This window comes from Theropithecus gelada, chromosome 14 (assembly GCF_003255815.1).
Source record: "Theropithecus gelada isolate Dixy chromosome 14, Tgel_1.0, whole genome shotgun sequence".
Taxonomy (NCBI): domain Eukaryota; kingdom Metazoa; phylum Chordata; class Mammalia; order Primates; family Cercopithecidae; genus Theropithecus; species Theropithecus gelada.
Genome location: NC_037682.1, coordinates 112,699,151 through 112,717,713, shown reverse-complemented (window position 1 = coordinate 112,717,713; position 18,563 = coordinate 112,699,151). Strand labels below are relative to the sequence as shown.

Here is an 18,563-nt window from a genome sequence, read left to right as displayed (position 1 = left end):
GCTGAGATTTATGAATATGCTCCTTGGCTCGCTCTCCCTCTCTGGGTCAAGTCTTTTAAATACCATTTTAAAAATGTTAAAGGCTACCATGTCCTTCAAAGGAGACATAAGCCCTATAATCTGGATTTGCATTTGTAGAGTGTCTCATATATTAACCCTTTTATGTTGCAAAAGGAATACAATAAGAGGAGGAAGAAACATGAACAAAAGGATAATTGTGATGCTCACCCACTCATCTAGGCCTGAAGGACACCAAGAGTCACCACGTTCCTCTTTTTCCCTCTAAGGAGGATAAACACCAATTCAGAAATACAAATGCCTTAGTGAGGTCTTTGCTGAAAATTCCACAATACACCTCAGCAACCCATGCCACTCACCACACCTGGTCACTTAGGGAGTCGGTGTATCTTGAAACCTAAAAGGATTTCTTCTCTGCTCCTTGATAGTTGTGTGACCTTGAGTGAGCTCTGTGCCTAGTCTCTCTGAGCCTGTTTCATCTGCAAACTAGTAAATGTCTATTGTTTGTCTTCCCAGAACCACACCCTTCTTCTCTTGGGAAACCATGCCTCTTCCCCTCAACCATAAAGCTACTTACTGTATCCAAAGCACTCTCTGACCACCACAGGGGTGGGGGCTGACCAGGCCAGGCAAATTCAATGGTGTATATCCCTACCTGCCAAACAAAGGATAAGCAAGTGGTCCAGGATAGGCCTGGGATTCCCTGCACTGGAGTTAGAAGTGCTCTCTTCTCATTGGTTACAATGCTATAAGAATGTGAGTCTAGGATTGCCAGTGTCTAACAAGGTCAATGAGAGAGAGAGAGAGAGACAGAAGGGATAAAGCAAGAGGAGAGTCTTGATAGCATCTGGCTCCCTGGATCCAATCATCTCTGAAGTCACATCCACTCCTGTGATTTGGTGTTACAAACATTAAATGCCTTGATTTTTGCATAAACTAGTTTGAATTGGTCTCTGCCACTCAGAATTCTGATTAATACATTTACTTGCTTTAGGAATTATTGTAGGCTGGCTGGCATGGTAGGTCACACCTATAATCCTAGGACTTTGGAAGGCAAAGATGGGAGGATCACTTGAGTCCAAGAGTGCAAGACCAGCCTGAACAACATAGGGAAACCAAGTCTCTACAAAAAATAGAGAAAATTCACCGGGCATGGTGGTGTGCGCCTGTAGTCCCCGCTACTCAGGAGGCTGAGGTGGGAGGATCACTTGAGCCCAGGATGCTGAGACCGCATTGAGTCATGATCATATCACCACACTCTAGCCTGGGGCCTGGGAAACAGAGTGAGACCGTGTCTCCCAGAAAAATTATTATGGGCTTCAAGATGGCTGGCTAGAGGCACCCAGAACTTGCCTCCCTAACAAAGATGGGCCCAAACAATAAGCAGACTATCACAAGTTGAATAGAGCATCAAAGAAAGAACACTGGAATCCAGCAAAAGAGGGACAGAGGATCTCTGAGGCATGAAAATAGAGGGAAACAAAGCAGTTGGCCGTGCTAGGGTCACCTTGGAGCCAGGAGAAACTTCCCAATGCGGGAAAAGGTAATTGAGAGATCCCAGTGGTCCATATTCCACTGCAGACTTTGGTAATGCTAGCCATGGGAGAGCCATTTGGACCCTGAGACTCGTATAGGAAGCTACCTGGACTCCACATAACGGTATTGTTCCAGAGACGGCGTTCACACTGAATCGCACAGCCTCCAGCCCCCCAGACCCAAGCAACTGCAGCATGGCGCCATGTTGAGAGCCCAGCCCCCATCAGACTATATCTTGCCCTGGGGTCCAACAGCCCCTACTTCTCCACATCCCTGGAGCCCTGCTAACACCCACCCCTCATGTCTACTCAAAAGGCTGCAGGTTCACAACACTCCCTGGACTCAGTGGTGCAGCTGTGTCCACAGCACTCTAATCCACACAGTGTCCTACACCCTGGGGAACAGGTGATGCAGTGCACCAGGGAGGCTGTCCCCAGGGCCAAGGGGCTGACGCACAAGCTCCCCAGAACCCAAGAGCCACCTGCCTGCAGCTGCTGCCACTGTCAGCAACTCTGCCACTTCCCCAGCAGCAGGGCCACCAGACACCCATATACACCTTCAGAGGGCCTGAAGATCAGCCCACCAGGTGGCGTCGTGAGGCCTGAGGACAGGCCTGCCCCACCCACCACCACTGGTGCCCATGTATGCTGTCGCGGGATCTGGGGTTTGACTCATCCACCAGTCACCACTGGCGCCCATACATGTCTTCCAGGGGTCTAAGGACAGGCCTGCCCAATCTGTTGCCACCACCACTGGCAACCACGTGTGTCGTTGGGGGGATTTAGGGATCAACCTGCCCCATCCACTAATATTGATGGCTGCATGCACCATCAGGGGGGCCTGACAACAGACCTGCCCCACCCACTGCCAGTGCTCACATGCACCATCAGGGGGCCTGGGGACCAGCCCACCCCTGTGCTCACACATGTCATCAAGGGATCTAAAGATAGGCCTGCCCCGCTTGCCACTCCCAGCACCCATGCACATCATCTGGGGGCTTACAGATTGCCCTGCCCTGTCCACCACTGCCAGCGACTACATTAAAATTTGCCTTTTGGGAACCTGAGGACAGGCCCACCCAGCCTGCCACCACTGCCAGAACTCACCCGTGTGCCACCTGAAGACCTGAGGACTGGCCCACCGCCACCACCACTGGCACTCCCATGTGAGGCTTTGGGGCCTAAGAGTTGGGCCACTGCTGCTACTGCCATCACTGATGCCACATACACCACTTAGGGCCCGAGGACCCACCCACCCACCTGGCCCACTGCTACCACTGACCAAGGATTGGCCCACCTAGACCTACTACCATGAGTGCTTGTTAATGCCACCCAGGGGCCCAAAAGCTGGCATGCTGGCCTGCTATCACCACCACTGGTACCCAAAGACTGGCTCATCTGGCATCCCTGTCCCCAGCAAAGCCTCACCATAGCCTCCACTAATAGCCTAAGTCACTGACTAACTCACAGACATGACTGATGCTGATTACAGCTGAAGAAATCATATGGAGACTACACTGCTGTGTCCACCCAGAATCAAAGCCAAAGTCAAACCCAACCAACACTATAGATACATCTATAGGAAAAACTCCGTCCCTATAAAAGCCCGTCCATAAAATTGGAGAAGCAACTATGATACCAGATGCACAGAAACAAACATAAGGACATAAGAAATATAAAAAAGCAAGGACACAATAAGAACACCATAATTCTCCAGTGACCAGGCATGGTGGCTCACTCCTGTAATCCCAGCACTTTGTGAGGCCAGGGTGGGTGGATCACCTGAGGTTGGGAGTTCAGGACTAGCCTGACCAACACGGAGAAACCCCATCTCTACTAAAAATACAAAAATTAGCCAGGCGTGGTGGCACGTGCTTGTAATCCCAGCTACTCAGGAGACTGAGGCAGGAGAATTGCTTGAACCCAGGAAGCAGAGGTTGCGATGGGCCGAGATTGTGCCACTGCACTCCAGCCTGGGCAACAAGAGCAAAACTCCGTTTCAAGATGTAAAAAATAAAATAATAATAATTCTCCAGCAACACATTCCAACCAAAAAGAAATCTATGAAATACCTGAGAAAGAATTCAATATAATGATATTAAAGAAGTTCAGTGAGAGAGAGGAAAACACAAACAATACAAAGAAATCAGAAAAACAATTCATGATCTGAGTGAGAAATTCAACAAAGAGACAAACAGAAAGAACCAAACAAATTCTGGAACTGAAGAATTCAATGAATAAAACTGAAAAATACAATCAAGAGCTTCAACAATATGCTAGATCAAACAGAATAAATAATTTTTTTGTTTTGAGATGGAGTCTTGCTCTGTTGCCAGGCTGGAGTGCAGTGGTGCGATCTCAGCTCACTCTGCCTCCTGAGTTCAAGTGATTCTCCTGCTTCAACCTCCTGAGTAGCTGGGACTACAGACACATGCCACCATGCCCAGCTAATTTTTTGTATTTGTAGTAGAGACAGGGTTTCACTGTGTTAGCCAGGATGGTCGCGATCTCCTGACCTCATGATCAGCCTGCCTCGGCCTCCCAAAGTGCTGGGATTACAGGCATGAGCCACCGCACCTGGCCAGAATAAAGAATTCTTGAATACAGGTCTTTTGAAATAAGCTAGTCAGGCAAAAACAAACAAACAAACAAACAAACAAAGGAATAAGAAAGAAATAAGAAATCCTGTGTGAAATATAAGACACTATAAAGTGACCAAATATTCTAATTTGGGGAATTCCAGAAGGGCAAAAGATGTCCAAAGGCATAGAAAATCTATTTAATGAAGTAATAGCTAAAAACTTCCCAAGTCTTGCAAGAGACATAAACATCTACATACAGGAAGCTCAAAGATCCCAAATAGATTCAACCCAAAAATGTCTTCTCCAAGGCATATTATACTCAAAGTGACAAAAGCCAAAGACAGAATTCTAAAAACAGTGAAAGAAAAGCATCAAGTTATATATAATGGAACCCCATCAGACCAACAGCAGATCTCTCAGCAGAACTCTTATAGGATAGGACAGAATGCAAGGATATATTCAAAGTGCGGAAAGAAAGAAAATACCTGCTAATCAAGAAAACTACACCCAGCAAAGCTATCCTTCAAAAATGAAGAAAAAATAGTATTTCCCAGACAAGCAAAAACTGAGGGAATTCACCACCAGGCCAGCCCTACAAGAAAATTTAAGTGTGTTCTACATTTGGAAGTGAAAGGTTGATATATGACATAATAAAAACACGTAAAAGTGTAAAACTCAATAGTAGATCATACACACAAAAGAGAAAGAGACGGAGTCAAATGTTACTACTACAGAAAGCCACCAAACCACAACAATAAATGATAAGAGAGAATGAAACAAAGGGTATACAAACACCCATAAAACAATAAAAAAAATGACAGGAATAAGTTCTCACTTATCAGTAATAACCTTGAATGTAAGCAGATTAAATTCCCCACTTAAAAGATATAGACTGGCTGAACAGCTAAAAACAAACAAACAAACAAACAAAAAACTCGAACATATGCTGCCTACAAGAAACTCACTTCACCTGTAAAAGACACACATAGACTGAAAGTAATGGGATAGAAAAAGATAATTTGTGAAAAGCAAAACCAAAAGCAAGCAGGGGTAGCTATATTTGTATCAGATATAACAGACTTTAAGTCAAAGGCTGTAAAAAGAGACAAAGAAGATCATTACATAATGATGACAGGATAAATTCAGCAAGAGGATACAATAATTCTAAATATATATCTATCCAACATCACAGCACCCAAATGTATAAAGCAAATATTATTAGATCTAAAGGGAGAGATAAATTCCAAAGTAATGAAAATTGGGGAATTTAACATCCTACTCTCAACATTGGAAAGCAAATCAACAAAAAAATTTTATTTATATTGCACTTTAGACCAAATGGACCTAACAGGCATTTACAGAACATTTTATCCAACAGCTGCAGAATACACATTTTTCTCATTAGTACACAGAATATTTTCCAAGATAGACCATATGTTAGGCCAAAAACCAAGTCCTGACAAATTTTTAAAAATTGAAATCATATCGACTATCTTCTCAGACCACAATGGAATAAAACTAGAAATCAATAACAAGAGAAATTTTGGACACTGAATAAATACTTAGAAATTAGGCAACATGCTCCTGAACAACCACTGGGTCAATGAATAAATTAAGAAGCAGATTTAAAAAATTTTTTTAAACAAGTGAGAATGGAAACAGAACATACCAAAACATATGAGATACAACAAAAAACAGTGCTAAGAGGGAAATTTATTGCAATTACACCTACATCAAAAAAGTGGAAAATTAAATCCAAAATTAGTAGAAGGCAAAAAATAATAAAGATTAGGCCAGAGCTAAATAAAGTAGAGACTAAAACAAGCAAAGAATCGATGAAATGTAAATTCATGTTTTAAAAAGATAACAAAATTGATAAAGCACTGGTTAGACTAACTTAACGGGAAAAAAGACAGAAAACCCAAATAAAATCAGAAATAAAAAAGAAGATAATACTACTGATACCACAGAAATATGAAGAATCATTAGAGACTGTTATGAACAACTATACACTTTGTAAAACCTACAAAAAATGGATAGATTCTTGTACACATACAACCTACCAAGGTTGACCCAGGAAGAAATAGAAAACCTAAACAGACCAATAACTAATAACAAGATTGAATCAGGAACAAAATGTCTCTCAGCAAAGAAAAGTCCAGGACTAGTTGTCTTTACTGCTAAATTCTACCATACTTACAAAGAAGAACTAACACCAATGCTTCCTAAACTATTTCAAAAAAACTGAAGAGGAGGGAATTTGGGGATTCTTCCTAGATCATTCTACAAGGCCAGCATTACCCTGATACCAAAACTAGACCAGGACACCACACACACACACACACACACACACACACACACACACACACACACACATACTACAAGCCAATGTCTAAACATAGATGCAAAAATCCTCAATAAAATACTAGCAAACTGAATCCAACAACACATCAAAAAGATAATACACCATGATCAAGCAGGATTTATTCCAGGGATGCAAGAATGTTTCAATATATACAAATCTACAAATGTCATATATCACATAAGAATGAACAATAAAAACCATACAATTATCTCAATAGATGCACAAAAAGCATTTGATAAAATTCAACATCCCCTTATGATAAAAATTCTCAAAATATTAGGAACAGAAGGAACATGCCTCAACATAATAAAAGCCATATATGACAAACCCATGGGTAATATCATACTGAATGAAGAAAAGCTGAAAGTACTGGAACAATTCATGGATTCTCACTCTCATCATTCTTATTAACATAGTACTAGAAGTCCTAGCCAGTTCAATCAAGCAAGAGAAAAAAATAAAAGACATCCAAATTGGGAAATAGAAAGTCAAACTTTCCCTTTGCAGATAACATGATCTTATATACAGAAAAACCTAAAGATTCCATCAAAAACTCTTAGAACAGATAAACAAATTCAGTAAAGTTGCAGGATATAAAAACAGCATGCAAAAATTAGTAGCATTTTTATACACCAATAATGAACTGGCAGCGAAAAAAATCAAGAAGGCAATCTCATTTACAATACTTACAAAAAAATAAGAAATCTAGGAATAAATTTAACCAAGTGAAAGATCTCTACAAGGAAAATTACAAAATTAAGAGGACAAACAAATGGAAAGATATCTCATGCTTATGGATTGGGAGTATTGAAATTGTTAAGGTGACCGTACTACCCACAAAAAAATCCACAGATTAAATGCAATCCCTATCAATATACCAATGAAATTCTTCACAGAAATAGAAAAAAAAATCCTAAAATTTGTATAGAGCCACAATATACCCTGAATAGCCCAAGCAATACTCAGTAAAAAGAACAAAGCTGCAGACATCACACTACCTGATTTTTAAGTATAGTGTGAAGCTATAGTAGCCAAAACAGCATGATATTGGTATAAAAACAGACACATAGACCAGTGTAACAAAACAGAACTCAGAAGTAAGTCCATGTATTTACAGCCAACTGATTTTCAACAAAGACGTCAAGAACATGCATTGGGGAAAGGCCGCTCTCTTCAAAAACTGGTGCTGAGAAAACTGGATATCCATATGCAGAAGAATTAAATTATACTCTTGTGTCTCACCATAAACAAAAATCAACTCAAAGTGGATTTAAATGTGCAACCAGAAACTATAAAGCTACTAGAAGAAAACAAAGTGAACATGCTTCATCATTGGTTGAGGCAAATATTTTATGGGTAAGATTTCAAAAGCCCAACCAACAAAGCAAGAATAGACAAATGGGACTATATTAAACTAAAAAGTTTCCACACAGCAAAGAAAACAACCAACAAAATGAAGAGACAACCTGTTGAATAAAAGAAAATATTTGCAAACTATTCATCCAACAAGGGATTAGTATCCAGAATATGCAAGAAACTCAAACAACTCAATGGCAAGAAAATAAATAATTCCTTTAAAAACTGGGCAAAGGATTTGCATAAATATTTCTCAAATGAAGACATACAAATGGCCAACAAGTATACAAAAAAAAAAAAAACGCTCAACGTTACTAATCATCAGGGAAATAAAATCAAAACCACAATGAGATATCATGTCATGCCAGTTAAAATGGCTACTATTAAAAAGACAAAAAGTAACAAATGCTGGTGAGGATATGGAGAAAGGGGAACTCTTCTACACTATTGGTGGGAACATAAATGAGTACAGTCATGGGAAACACTACAGAGGTTTCACACACACGCACGCGCACACACACACACACACACCCACCCAAAAAAAACCCACTAAAAATAGAACTACCACACGATCCAGCAAGGCCACTACTGGGTATTTATCCAAAAGAAAGGAAATTAGTATATCCAAAGAATATTTCTACACTTCTATGTTTATTGCAGCACTATTCACAATAGCCAAGATATGGTATCAACCTAAGTATACATCAGTGGATGAATGGATAAAGAAAATGTGATATATATACACAAGGGAATACTATTCAGCCTTAAAAAGAAATGAAATCCTATCATTTGCAACAACATGGTCAGAACTGGAAGTCAATATGTTAAATGAAATAAGCCAGGCACAGAAAGGCAAATATCTCAGTATCTCACTCATATGTGGGAGCTTCAAAAGTTGATCTCATGGACGTACAGAGTAGACTGATAGTTACCAAAGGGTGGGAAAGAAGCTGGGATGGACAGAGTTTGGTTAATGGCTACAAACATGCATTTAGATAAAAGGAATAAGTTCTAGTGTTTGATAGCACAGCAGGGTGACTATAGTTAACAACAATTTATTATATATTTCAAAATAGCCAGAAGAGAAGATTTGAAACGCTCCCAACAGAAAGAAAAGACACATATTCAAGGTGATAAGTATCCTAAATTCCCTGATCTGAGCACTACATATTTAATGCATGTATCAAAATGTCATATATACTCCATAAATATGTAAATGTATCAATATATTTTTAAAACAAATTCATATAAAAAGTAACTATTGGAGTGACAAAAATGTTCTAAAATTAGATTATGGTGATATTTGCAATTCTCTGCAAATTTACCAATCAATTACCATTGATTTTTACACTTAAAGCAAGTAAATTGTATTACATATAAATTATCTTTGTAATAAAGCTGTCAAAGTGAATTGTTACAAAACCTATTACAATAAGTGTAAACTGTCTAACATATCCAGAAAGTATTTTTGTTTTTAATAAAGATAATTATTGTGGTTGGTCTACAGTCTTTTCTTTCATTCATTTATTCATTCAAGAAATTTTGTTGTGTAATCACTATGTTTTCAGGAAATATACTAGGTGGTAAGCATATAGTGGTGAGTAAAGGGAAACTTGTTGAGTCTATAGGCTATTATATTAATTTCTTTTTTATTTTTATAGATGCCCTGTTCATTAACCTGTGGTTATTGTCATTATATTCTTTCATTTGCAGAATTCCACATTCTTCCCAAATTGAAGTTCAAAGTAAACAGCACAGAATCCCCACTTTGAGAATAAAGCGTCTTGTAGTTAATGTAGTTAATGCCACGTGGAGTTGGGGTACCTACCACTGTATTTCTGTGTGACTTTAGGCAAGTTACTTGATGGTAAAATGAAGCTTATAATATCTACCTCATAGGTTGCCTTGAGAATTAGATGAATTAATAAATGCAAAATGCTGGTCTCGTAGGCAGCCAACAAATACTAGTTTCCATTCCCTTCCTTAAAAAATGATGCAGACAATATTATACCTGAAGCTCTGAGACTGTTGTCTATAAAGAGGTTACTCACCCTTCTTCGATGATGAAATATCGGAGCTTATCATTGCTATCTCGGGATGGTGTGGCATAGCATTTGTTGAGCGTTAGGATTAAATGTGTGGAGTCAGCTCCAACCACAAAAACCCCTACATACAGCACATCTCGAGTCGTCAACACTACTTCACCCTGCCGGTAAGGATGTTTGTAGGAGGCATTTTTGTAGAGAGCCATCTTGGTGGTGAAGCTGCCTTCTTGGGTTGGAACTGTCAGGTTAATTACACTAAAACGGAAACAATTATGAGACAGGAACCCAAAACAATATTAGCTATTCAATTATCTACCATTTTTCAAGCTGAGAATGCAGAGGGAAAGCAAAGCATGTAGTAGCAAAGTCTAAGGCTGTGCTGTCCAATATAGTACTGCTAGCCACATGGGGCAATTTACATTTAAATGAAATAAAATTAAACAAAATTAAAAATTCAATTCGCAGCCCCCTGAGCCACATTTCAAGTGCTGAGCAGCCACACGTAGCCACCACATTAAACAGTACAGATGGAACATTTCCATCATCACAGAGAGTTCTATTGAACAATGCTGATTGAAAGGATTTAGGCTCAAGAAACGTGAATTATGTTTTTCCTAGGGCATCAAAGACAAATGCTAGCAATTTTGATTATGCTAACCTTAACTGTCAAGGAAAAGAAAAAGCAATGTGCACAGCCCAGGAGGTGCCTTACCTTAGCATAGGCTTCACAACAGAATCCAAGGAGATCTTGATATCCAGCTCATAAGCACATGAAAATTCCACATTGATCGTGCGGTCCCTGGTGATGATGTTGCCAGTGTTGTTGGCACTTTCGATCCAGATTGTGTTTTTATACATGATATGAGTGCCATTGGACTGCAGAGCAAGGGGAAGTCAGAAATCATTACATCTGGGAGTCAGTATGTAGCTTGCATATCAAATCCATATCCCTGAAAGTGGAGAAATGGCTTCCTTCCATACATAACTTAGAGGCCAGTATAAAGCAGCATGGAGCTAGCCTTAGCATTTACTTGGGGCAAAAAAGTATTACAATAGATATCAGCAGCACCCTTCAGTCTGCTAACCTTGAATACCCGTGGAAGGTGATTTCATCCACTACTGAATTCTAACCACTACCAGACCCCACTTATCTGTGAGACCCCAAGCTAGGAATAGCATGAACTATTGCCATTGCTGAGTAACAGAAATCTTCTTTTTCAATGCTTAATTCAAAATCTCTTCTCCACCAAATCCATCACCAGACATCCCTACAAGGACCAACATGAACAAGTGCAAGTTTCACTTCCTTACTCCTTTCAACCTCTGGTAAAAGTATTAAGAAATAGAGCCATGAATAGAAGACGCACAGCAAAGCAGAAAAAGAAGAGAAACAAGATGCTTTGCTAACCTATACATTGCACAATCTGACATTAAAAGTTGGGACCTTACTATATTTCTGAAGTCAGCTGTTTTTTGTTTTGTTTTGTTTTGTTTTGTTTTGTTTTTAGGGACAGGGTCTCACTGTCACCCAGGCTGGAGTGCAGTGGTGCAATCATAGCTCACTGCAGCCTTGAACTCCTGGGCTTGAGATCCTCCCATGTCAGCCTTCCAAGCAGACACAACTACAGGCACTGTCACCAAAGCCAGCTAATTTTTAGATTTTTTTTTTTTAATAGAGACAGGGTCTTGTGATGTTGCCTGGGCTCATCTTAAATTCCTGGCCTCTAGCAGTCCTTCTGCTTTGGCCTCCCAAGGTGCTGGTGAGAGGTGACAATGTGCTGGCAGCCCTCACTCTTGGCACCTCCTCGGCCTCAGTGTCCACTCTGGCAGCACTTGAGGAGCTCTTTACCCCGCCACTGCACTGTGGGAGCCCCTCTCTGGGCTGGCCGAGGCCAGAGCCGGCTCCCTCTGCTTGCAGGGAGGTATGGAGGGAGAGGCGCAGGCAGGAACTGGGCCTGTGTCCAGCGCTCACAGGCCAGCGCCAGCCCAGGGTAGTAAGGGGCTTAGCACCCTGGCCAGCAGCTGCAGAGGCTGTGCCATGTTTCCCAGCACTGCTGGCCCACATGCACCACTCTGGAATTCTCCCCAGGCCTCAGCCGCCTCCCCCTGGGGCAGGGCTCAGGACCTGCAGCCTGCCATGTCCGAGCCCCACCCTCCATGGTGGGCTCCCATGGGGCCCAAACCTCCCCAATGGGCTCCACCCCCTGCTCCATAGTGCCTGGTCCCATCAACTACCCAAGGGCTGAGGAGTGCAGGTGCCCCTCAGGACTGGCGGGCAGCTCTGCCTACAGCACTAGGTGAAGCCAGCTGGGTTCCTGAGTCTAGCGGGGACCTGGAAAACCTTTATGTCTAGCTAAGGGATCGTAAATGCACCAATCAGCACTCTGTGTCTAGCTCAGGGTTTGTAAATACACTAATCAGTACTCTGTATCTAGGTAACCTAGTGGGGACTTGGAGAACTTTTAAGTCTAGCTAAGGGATCGTAAACAAACCAATCAGCACTCTGTCTAGCTGAAGGTTTGAAAATACACCAATTGATACTCTGTATCGAGCTAACGTAGTGGGGACTTGGAGAACTTTTCTGTCTAGCACTCTGTGTCTAGCTCAGGGATTGTAAATGCACCAATCAGCACCCTGTCAAAACGGACCAATTAGCTCTCTGTAAAATGGACCAATCAGCAGGATGTGGGTGGGGCCAGATAAGGGAAGAAAAGCAGGGTGTTGGAGCCAGCCAGTGGCAACCCACTTGGGTCCCCTTCCACACTGTGGAAGCTTTATTTTCGCTCTTTACAATAAATCTTGCTGCTACTCACTCTTTGGGTCCACGCTGCCTTTAAGAGCTGTAACCCTCACTGCAAAGGTCTGCAGCTTCAGTCCTGAAGCCAGCGAGACCACGAACCCACCAGAAGGAAGAAGCTCCAAACACATCTGAATGTCTGAAGGAACAAACTCCAGACACACCATCTTTAAGAACTGTAACACTCACCGCAAGGGTCCGCGGCTTCATTCTTGAAGTTAGCGAGACCAAGAACCCACCAATTCCGGACACACTGGGATTACAGGCATGAGCCATAGCACTCGGCCTGAAGTCACCTGTTAAATGAGGTTTGGGACTCCCTTACCCCCTGAAATAGCTAAGCCTTAGATGTATTTGCCTCAAAGAACAATAGAAGCATAAAAGACACAATTCTATCCATATACAAGACAAAGAACCACAGTAGGCATCCCAAACCAAGGAAAAAACACATCACTCTTTCAACTCCGTCAACCACTTAGCATGAAATGACGACTGCTCTTGCTATCTTTCATTTTACACATGCCTATTGCTGTTTTCCAAGGAGCATATTTCTAAGCAGATCATCCTGAAGTTGGCTTTCGGGACAATAAATGTGCAAACACTCGAAGCTGTCGCTGTCTCTGCCAGGTGCTCTTTCCTGCTGCTTTTCTCACCTGCACAATGTTTCCACAATTCCCTTTGGTGTTGTTGATCTGAAAGGAGATAAAATCTTCCCCCTCGATGCCGGTACACTGTCTGTCATTGATCCTCACGCCCTCCCTCTCAAAACCGAGCTGGAAGAGTTTGCACTTAGATATGGACACTTCCATCTGGGATGCTTTGCAGGTCACCTCTGCATCGATAATGTCATGTGAGTCTGTGGGAACAGTTATTACAAAAGGCAAATCAGTGGAGTCGGTCTTGCTGCAGGAGTGGGAGCAAAGCATCCCATTACCATTCTCCTTTAGAAAAGGCAAATGATCTCCACTCAAAGACTGCAGCATTTCTAATTAGGCTTTGATCAGACCAAGCGAGCATATGAATTCATTCAAAGCAGTAACTTGGGCATTAGCAGAGCCTTTTTAAAAAGATAAAAATGCTAATAAAGTGTCTTCTGTCTTTTCTTTACAAAAACATGTCTTCCCCCACCTTGCTGGTGGCAGCTACTTTTCTGTAAGCTACATACTGAACACACCAAATCTGGCACATTGTGGCCTGGCTGAAAAGCATGCCTCTCAGGGACAGCAGCACTGGCCAGGCCACATCCAAAGCCCCTGCTGATTCAGCTCGGCAAAACCCTAGCGATTCCCAGGTGAGCACTAGGAGCTTGTTTTTTGACATGGCAATGCACCAATTGACATTTTCTCTTGAGCATGTAAATACAGCTAATAAGCACTATAGAAACAGAGAAAAACATTTTTATCTGTTTAGGTGAAGCCCTTGTCCCCTCCTAAGGAGCCTTTGGTCAACCAGATTTTCATTCTCCAATGCTGTTAAATTTAGCAGCTGCCTCTGCGTTACTTGGTTCAGGAAGGGGAGCAGAGATGGAAGGCAAAGCAGCTCCGCTTCAAGCTGCCATCCAGGCAGGCTCGGCAGTGGACAAGGCCATTTCCACACCAAGGGAGCTACAGTTAGGAACAAGTCCTGGAGTCCTAGTTATTTATGGCTTGCTTCAGACATTTCAGTCGTACATATCTTCGGGACCAAAAAGCTTTGGGCCAAATAAATCTGGCTTTAAATAACATTCATCCTAATTATTTCATATTGACATCAAAATACCCTATTTCCTTGTGCATCTAAAAGATCAATTTGGACCTTTCTGATGTTGAACGTGACCTCAGATGGAAATGGCTGGTTCCATTCATGTACAAATTTGTGCATTACAATGTATTGAGGAAAAGGATGTAGCTGTACTTTAAAGCAGTCAGATTGCTTCCTTGTTCTGCTTAAATGCTCCTGAAAGCTTCACTGTTTGGGAAAGCTTCACAAAGTGGGATGCATCAAGGTCCCTCCCCAGAGCAGCATCTCCCACGGGGCCTTTCTGGGTGGGGAGGTGGCCCGTGTCACTCACTGTTTCCATAGGGGGGCGGCTCGATGCAGCCACACAGCTCCCTGCCATTGCCCAGCTCGCAGGTTCGGTTGGGACAGTCCGCCCCCACACAGGGATCTTCAACCACTCCTGCTAAAAAGAAAAACACACAGAAACATGCACAACTTGATTTTCACACCTACATGCGGTAGCATTTGGTTCCACTCCAGACTTGCCTCTTTAATCACATTGGAAATGGTCAGATGGCAGCTGCAGGTTAACAGACAGGGCAACCTTCCAGAAAATAATGTCAATAGCTAGCAAATAGGTGCCTGCTATGGGCCTGGATTAGCTTCTTTGACCCTCGCAAATACTCCTCAAGGCTAAATATTATAAGCTCTATTTCACAGCTGAAACTTGCCCAAGGTCAAAAGCGAAGGTAAGTGGTGAAGACTGAATGCACAGATGCTCTTAACCCCAGTAATCTTACCACGATTAAGGCACCCACTACACTATAGCACAACGATTTGCACTGATATTTATATAAAGAGTAGCATCCAAATCATTTATCTCTACATCCCAGCATTCAACCACCTCATGGTTGGTGCACAATAAATATGTGTCAATAATGAACATATTAGGGCCAGTAAGATCCCAGAGAGGTCTCCCACACCAGCGCTTCTAACTCTTTTCTGATTCTTGGTTCACTTTCCCCCGTGATCTGCTACTTGATTTTGTAAAAATAGACAAAGGAAAAACCTCCACACAGCTCACCAGCATTGACTTAGATTCATGGTGCTGTTTTGCCAAAAGGGTAAAACTGTAAGTAAAATAAAGATGTTATGTGGAGTATCATCATCATGTTTTTATGAACAATATTTCTGTAACAGATGAGATCACCTGCAAGATAGTCAATGCCTCAGTTTGAGAACCACTAATTAGGAGCATTTTCTTTTAGAAGTTCATTTCTTTATTTAAAGAATCGCTCTGCCTATCAAGACAGAATATTCCTCCTGTTCATCACGGTATGTGATGGACAGTGCTAAAGAAACAACTGTTCAATCCCAGCATGAGCCAAGTTGGCTTCAAGAGTTTTTTAAAACAGAGTTTTTAAAGGATGCAAAATTTCATTTAGACAAGAGGAATAAATCCAAGCGATCTACTGTACATCAAAGTGGCTATAGTTAGTACCAATACACTGTACACTTGAAAATTACCAACAGACTAGAGTTTCATGTTCTCACCACAGACACACATACCCCCACACACAGGGAAAAAAAGAGTTTAAAAACAAAACAAAAATCCCAGGCTGCCCACAGCTCCATACACCTCTTCTGACTCAGCTGCCACGCCCCTCTGGTAGGTAACTAATTACATTAGGTAGGAGTGCATGGATGACTCAGCATAAGCCTGTCTTAATTTCTGGAAGGACAACTGAAAGAATGCCATCAGCATAAGTTAAATATATTTATTTTCAAAAGGCTGCTTTTTATAAAGATCCTTTCACTGGCCCAGTATATCCAGTACCTAGCACAGTGCTAAGCACATGGCAGCCACCAAGCGAATGTTATGATTGACCGACTGCATGAGAATGACAAACAGAGTAACAGAAACATGGTGCAGAGGTTACAGTCCACAAGAAGGAAACGTTTATTTACAAATGTGGTGGTCCATCTGCCAACTGGCAGATAAAACATGCCCTTAGACAGATGGAAGCTTTGAGTTTTTTTGAATTATATATGTATTTTTTAAAATTCCTGACAATTTGACAAGTTTAAAACAGTTAATTTTTAAAGTCATTGAAAGTATTCTTATGAACACAGCAGAGTAAAATATTAACAAATATTTTTGTTAGTTTCCAACAGAGACTAGTAATTTGCTTAACAGTTTCTGAAATCACTGAAATGTATTTTAATTAACTGCATTGTTTTTAGGCTCTGAATTAAAGTGTATTCCTACATTTGATCCAGTTTGGTCTGCAAATTCACCAACGTGTATGTATCGTCTTGGAGTCAGCCTGTTTTCACAGTGGTACCTATATACACACCGGGCTGGTGGTGTGGGTCAGAGCACAAAACACACATTCTGTTGGCCACAGTAGTGGGAGTGACCATTTATGTGTATGGACACACATGTATGTCTATGGCACGTTTACATGTGTGTGTATACATCTATAATCGCTCCCCTATTTGATTAACACAGTAGGAAAATGAACAAATTGAATAATAGAATACACATCAAAATAATTTTTTTACTACAGAAAAAAACCCACAAGATTCTGTTTACCTTTTTTTTTTTTACCAGCTGATCTAATATATGTGATCTCCATAGTCAATCCAACTGCAGCTTCCTTTCAGCCCAGGTGGACATAACCAGCTCAGTTCCACCTCTGCCTTCCACCTGCTCTTGCCTTCGCTTTCTGATAGAGGATGACCTCATGCTAAAGAAGCCAAGGTGGAGATGAGTTTGGGAACTAAAATCCATCGGGAATCCCACACTATGTCCCTCTACCTCATAAGCCACTAAACCAGGGCTCTTCCAACCCAGAGAGCCCCATCTTCCCACGTTTGTTTTCCAAATTCCATAGCTGGACAAAAACCATAGGTGGGTTAGGCTCCATGGGAGGGGCCCGTCACTGAATCTCGGCTGCAGCTCACAGCTCTCTACTATCCAATCCTGGAAGCAGATCTATGAGTAAATCTGGAGAGGACCAGTCATCCCTAGAAAAAGCAATGCTACCTGCAAAGCTGTTCTTTTCACTGAAAATGGAATCCACAGAAATAAAATAATTCTCTTACAGCAATTCTCCTTCTCAATCCATTCGGTGCTGAGGATCCCGAAGGAGCGGCAGGCCTCCCCGTAGGCGGCCAGGGAGCCGCACAGCTGGAACTTCTTGTGGTTGTAGCAGCCGTCCAGGTAGCAGGACTCGTAGAATGGGAGGGGATCAAGAAGCCCATAGCAGGGCTGGAAGAAGCCCTTCATGTCGGTGAGCTTCAGGCAGTAGCCATCACCCTGCATCTTCTGGATGTGCACATTGTCACACATGGCTGCATACTGTGAGAACTGCAGCTCGTTGCAGCTGGGGGCAAGAGGTCTGGTCAGACTGAGTGAAGCAAAAACAGCCATCTGAGATCTTCAATGGAAGGTAAATAGCATCTGTACCTGTTTTGCTACCCCTGAAGCTAGTGCACTGTGCCAATTCCAACACTAATTAGCTTTGTGACCTTCGGCAAGTCAGATACTACCGGTCTCTATTCTATCCATCTAAGAAAGTGAAACAGTAATTCCTGTCGCTTATATCATTGAACTACAGTGAGGCTAAAATGGAATGATGGATTAGTGGCCACAGTGCCATACAAAAGGCAGATATTGACATAGTAACCACGAACACTTTGGCATAATTGATTGATATGATTGATACAATTGATATAATAACCATTAACAGGTATGGATATAATAACTAATAACAATGATAATAGTAATGATACTTGGCAGAATTAAAGATTTGAAAGGAAGCCTTCTAAGCCAGTTCCACTTTAGCCATGAGGGACCAAAAGCAAAACATTACAAGAAAGTCAGTGTCCAGCTGATAACAGTTTATTTTAAAAGGAAGAGGAGGGGAGGGGAGGGGACCGGTGAGGAGGAGAAGCAGAGGGGGAAGGGAGAGTGGGGGAGGGGAGGGAAGGGGAGGGGAGGGGAGGGGAGGGGAAGGAAGGGAAGGGAAGGGAAGGGAAGGGAAGGGAAGGGAAGGGAAGGGAAAGGGGAAGGAAGGGAAAGAGGGAGGGAAGGAGGGAGGGAGGAGGGAGGGAGGGAGGACGGAGGGAGGCAGGCCGGCCAAAGTCAAACGGAATCATAAT

The 18,563-nt window shown here is 42.1% G+C and overlaps 1 protein-coding gene across 1 annotated transcript in view; it reads right to left on the bottom strand.

The window, feature by feature from the left end:
- The window catches only part of TECTA (tectorin alpha), an 89,999-nt gene that overhangs the window by 5,451 nt on the left and 65,985 nt on the right, over nucleotides 1–18,563 (bottom strand). The window contains exons 15-19 of the mRNA XM_025357413.1: nucleotides 17,505–17,800; nucleotides 14,749–14,859; nucleotides 13,352–13,554; nucleotides 10,614–10,777; nucleotides 9,908–10,156 (exon numbers count right to left, since the gene is read on the bottom strand). Coding sequence (XP_025213198.1) covers nucleotides 9,908–10,156; nucleotides 10,614–10,777; nucleotides 13,352–13,554; nucleotides 14,749–14,859; nucleotides 17,505–17,800 — 1,023 coding nt within the window. The remainder of the gene's footprint in view (nucleotides 1–9,907; nucleotides 10,157–10,613; nucleotides 10,778–13,351; nucleotides 13,555–14,748; nucleotides 14,860–17,504; nucleotides 17,801–18,563) is intronic.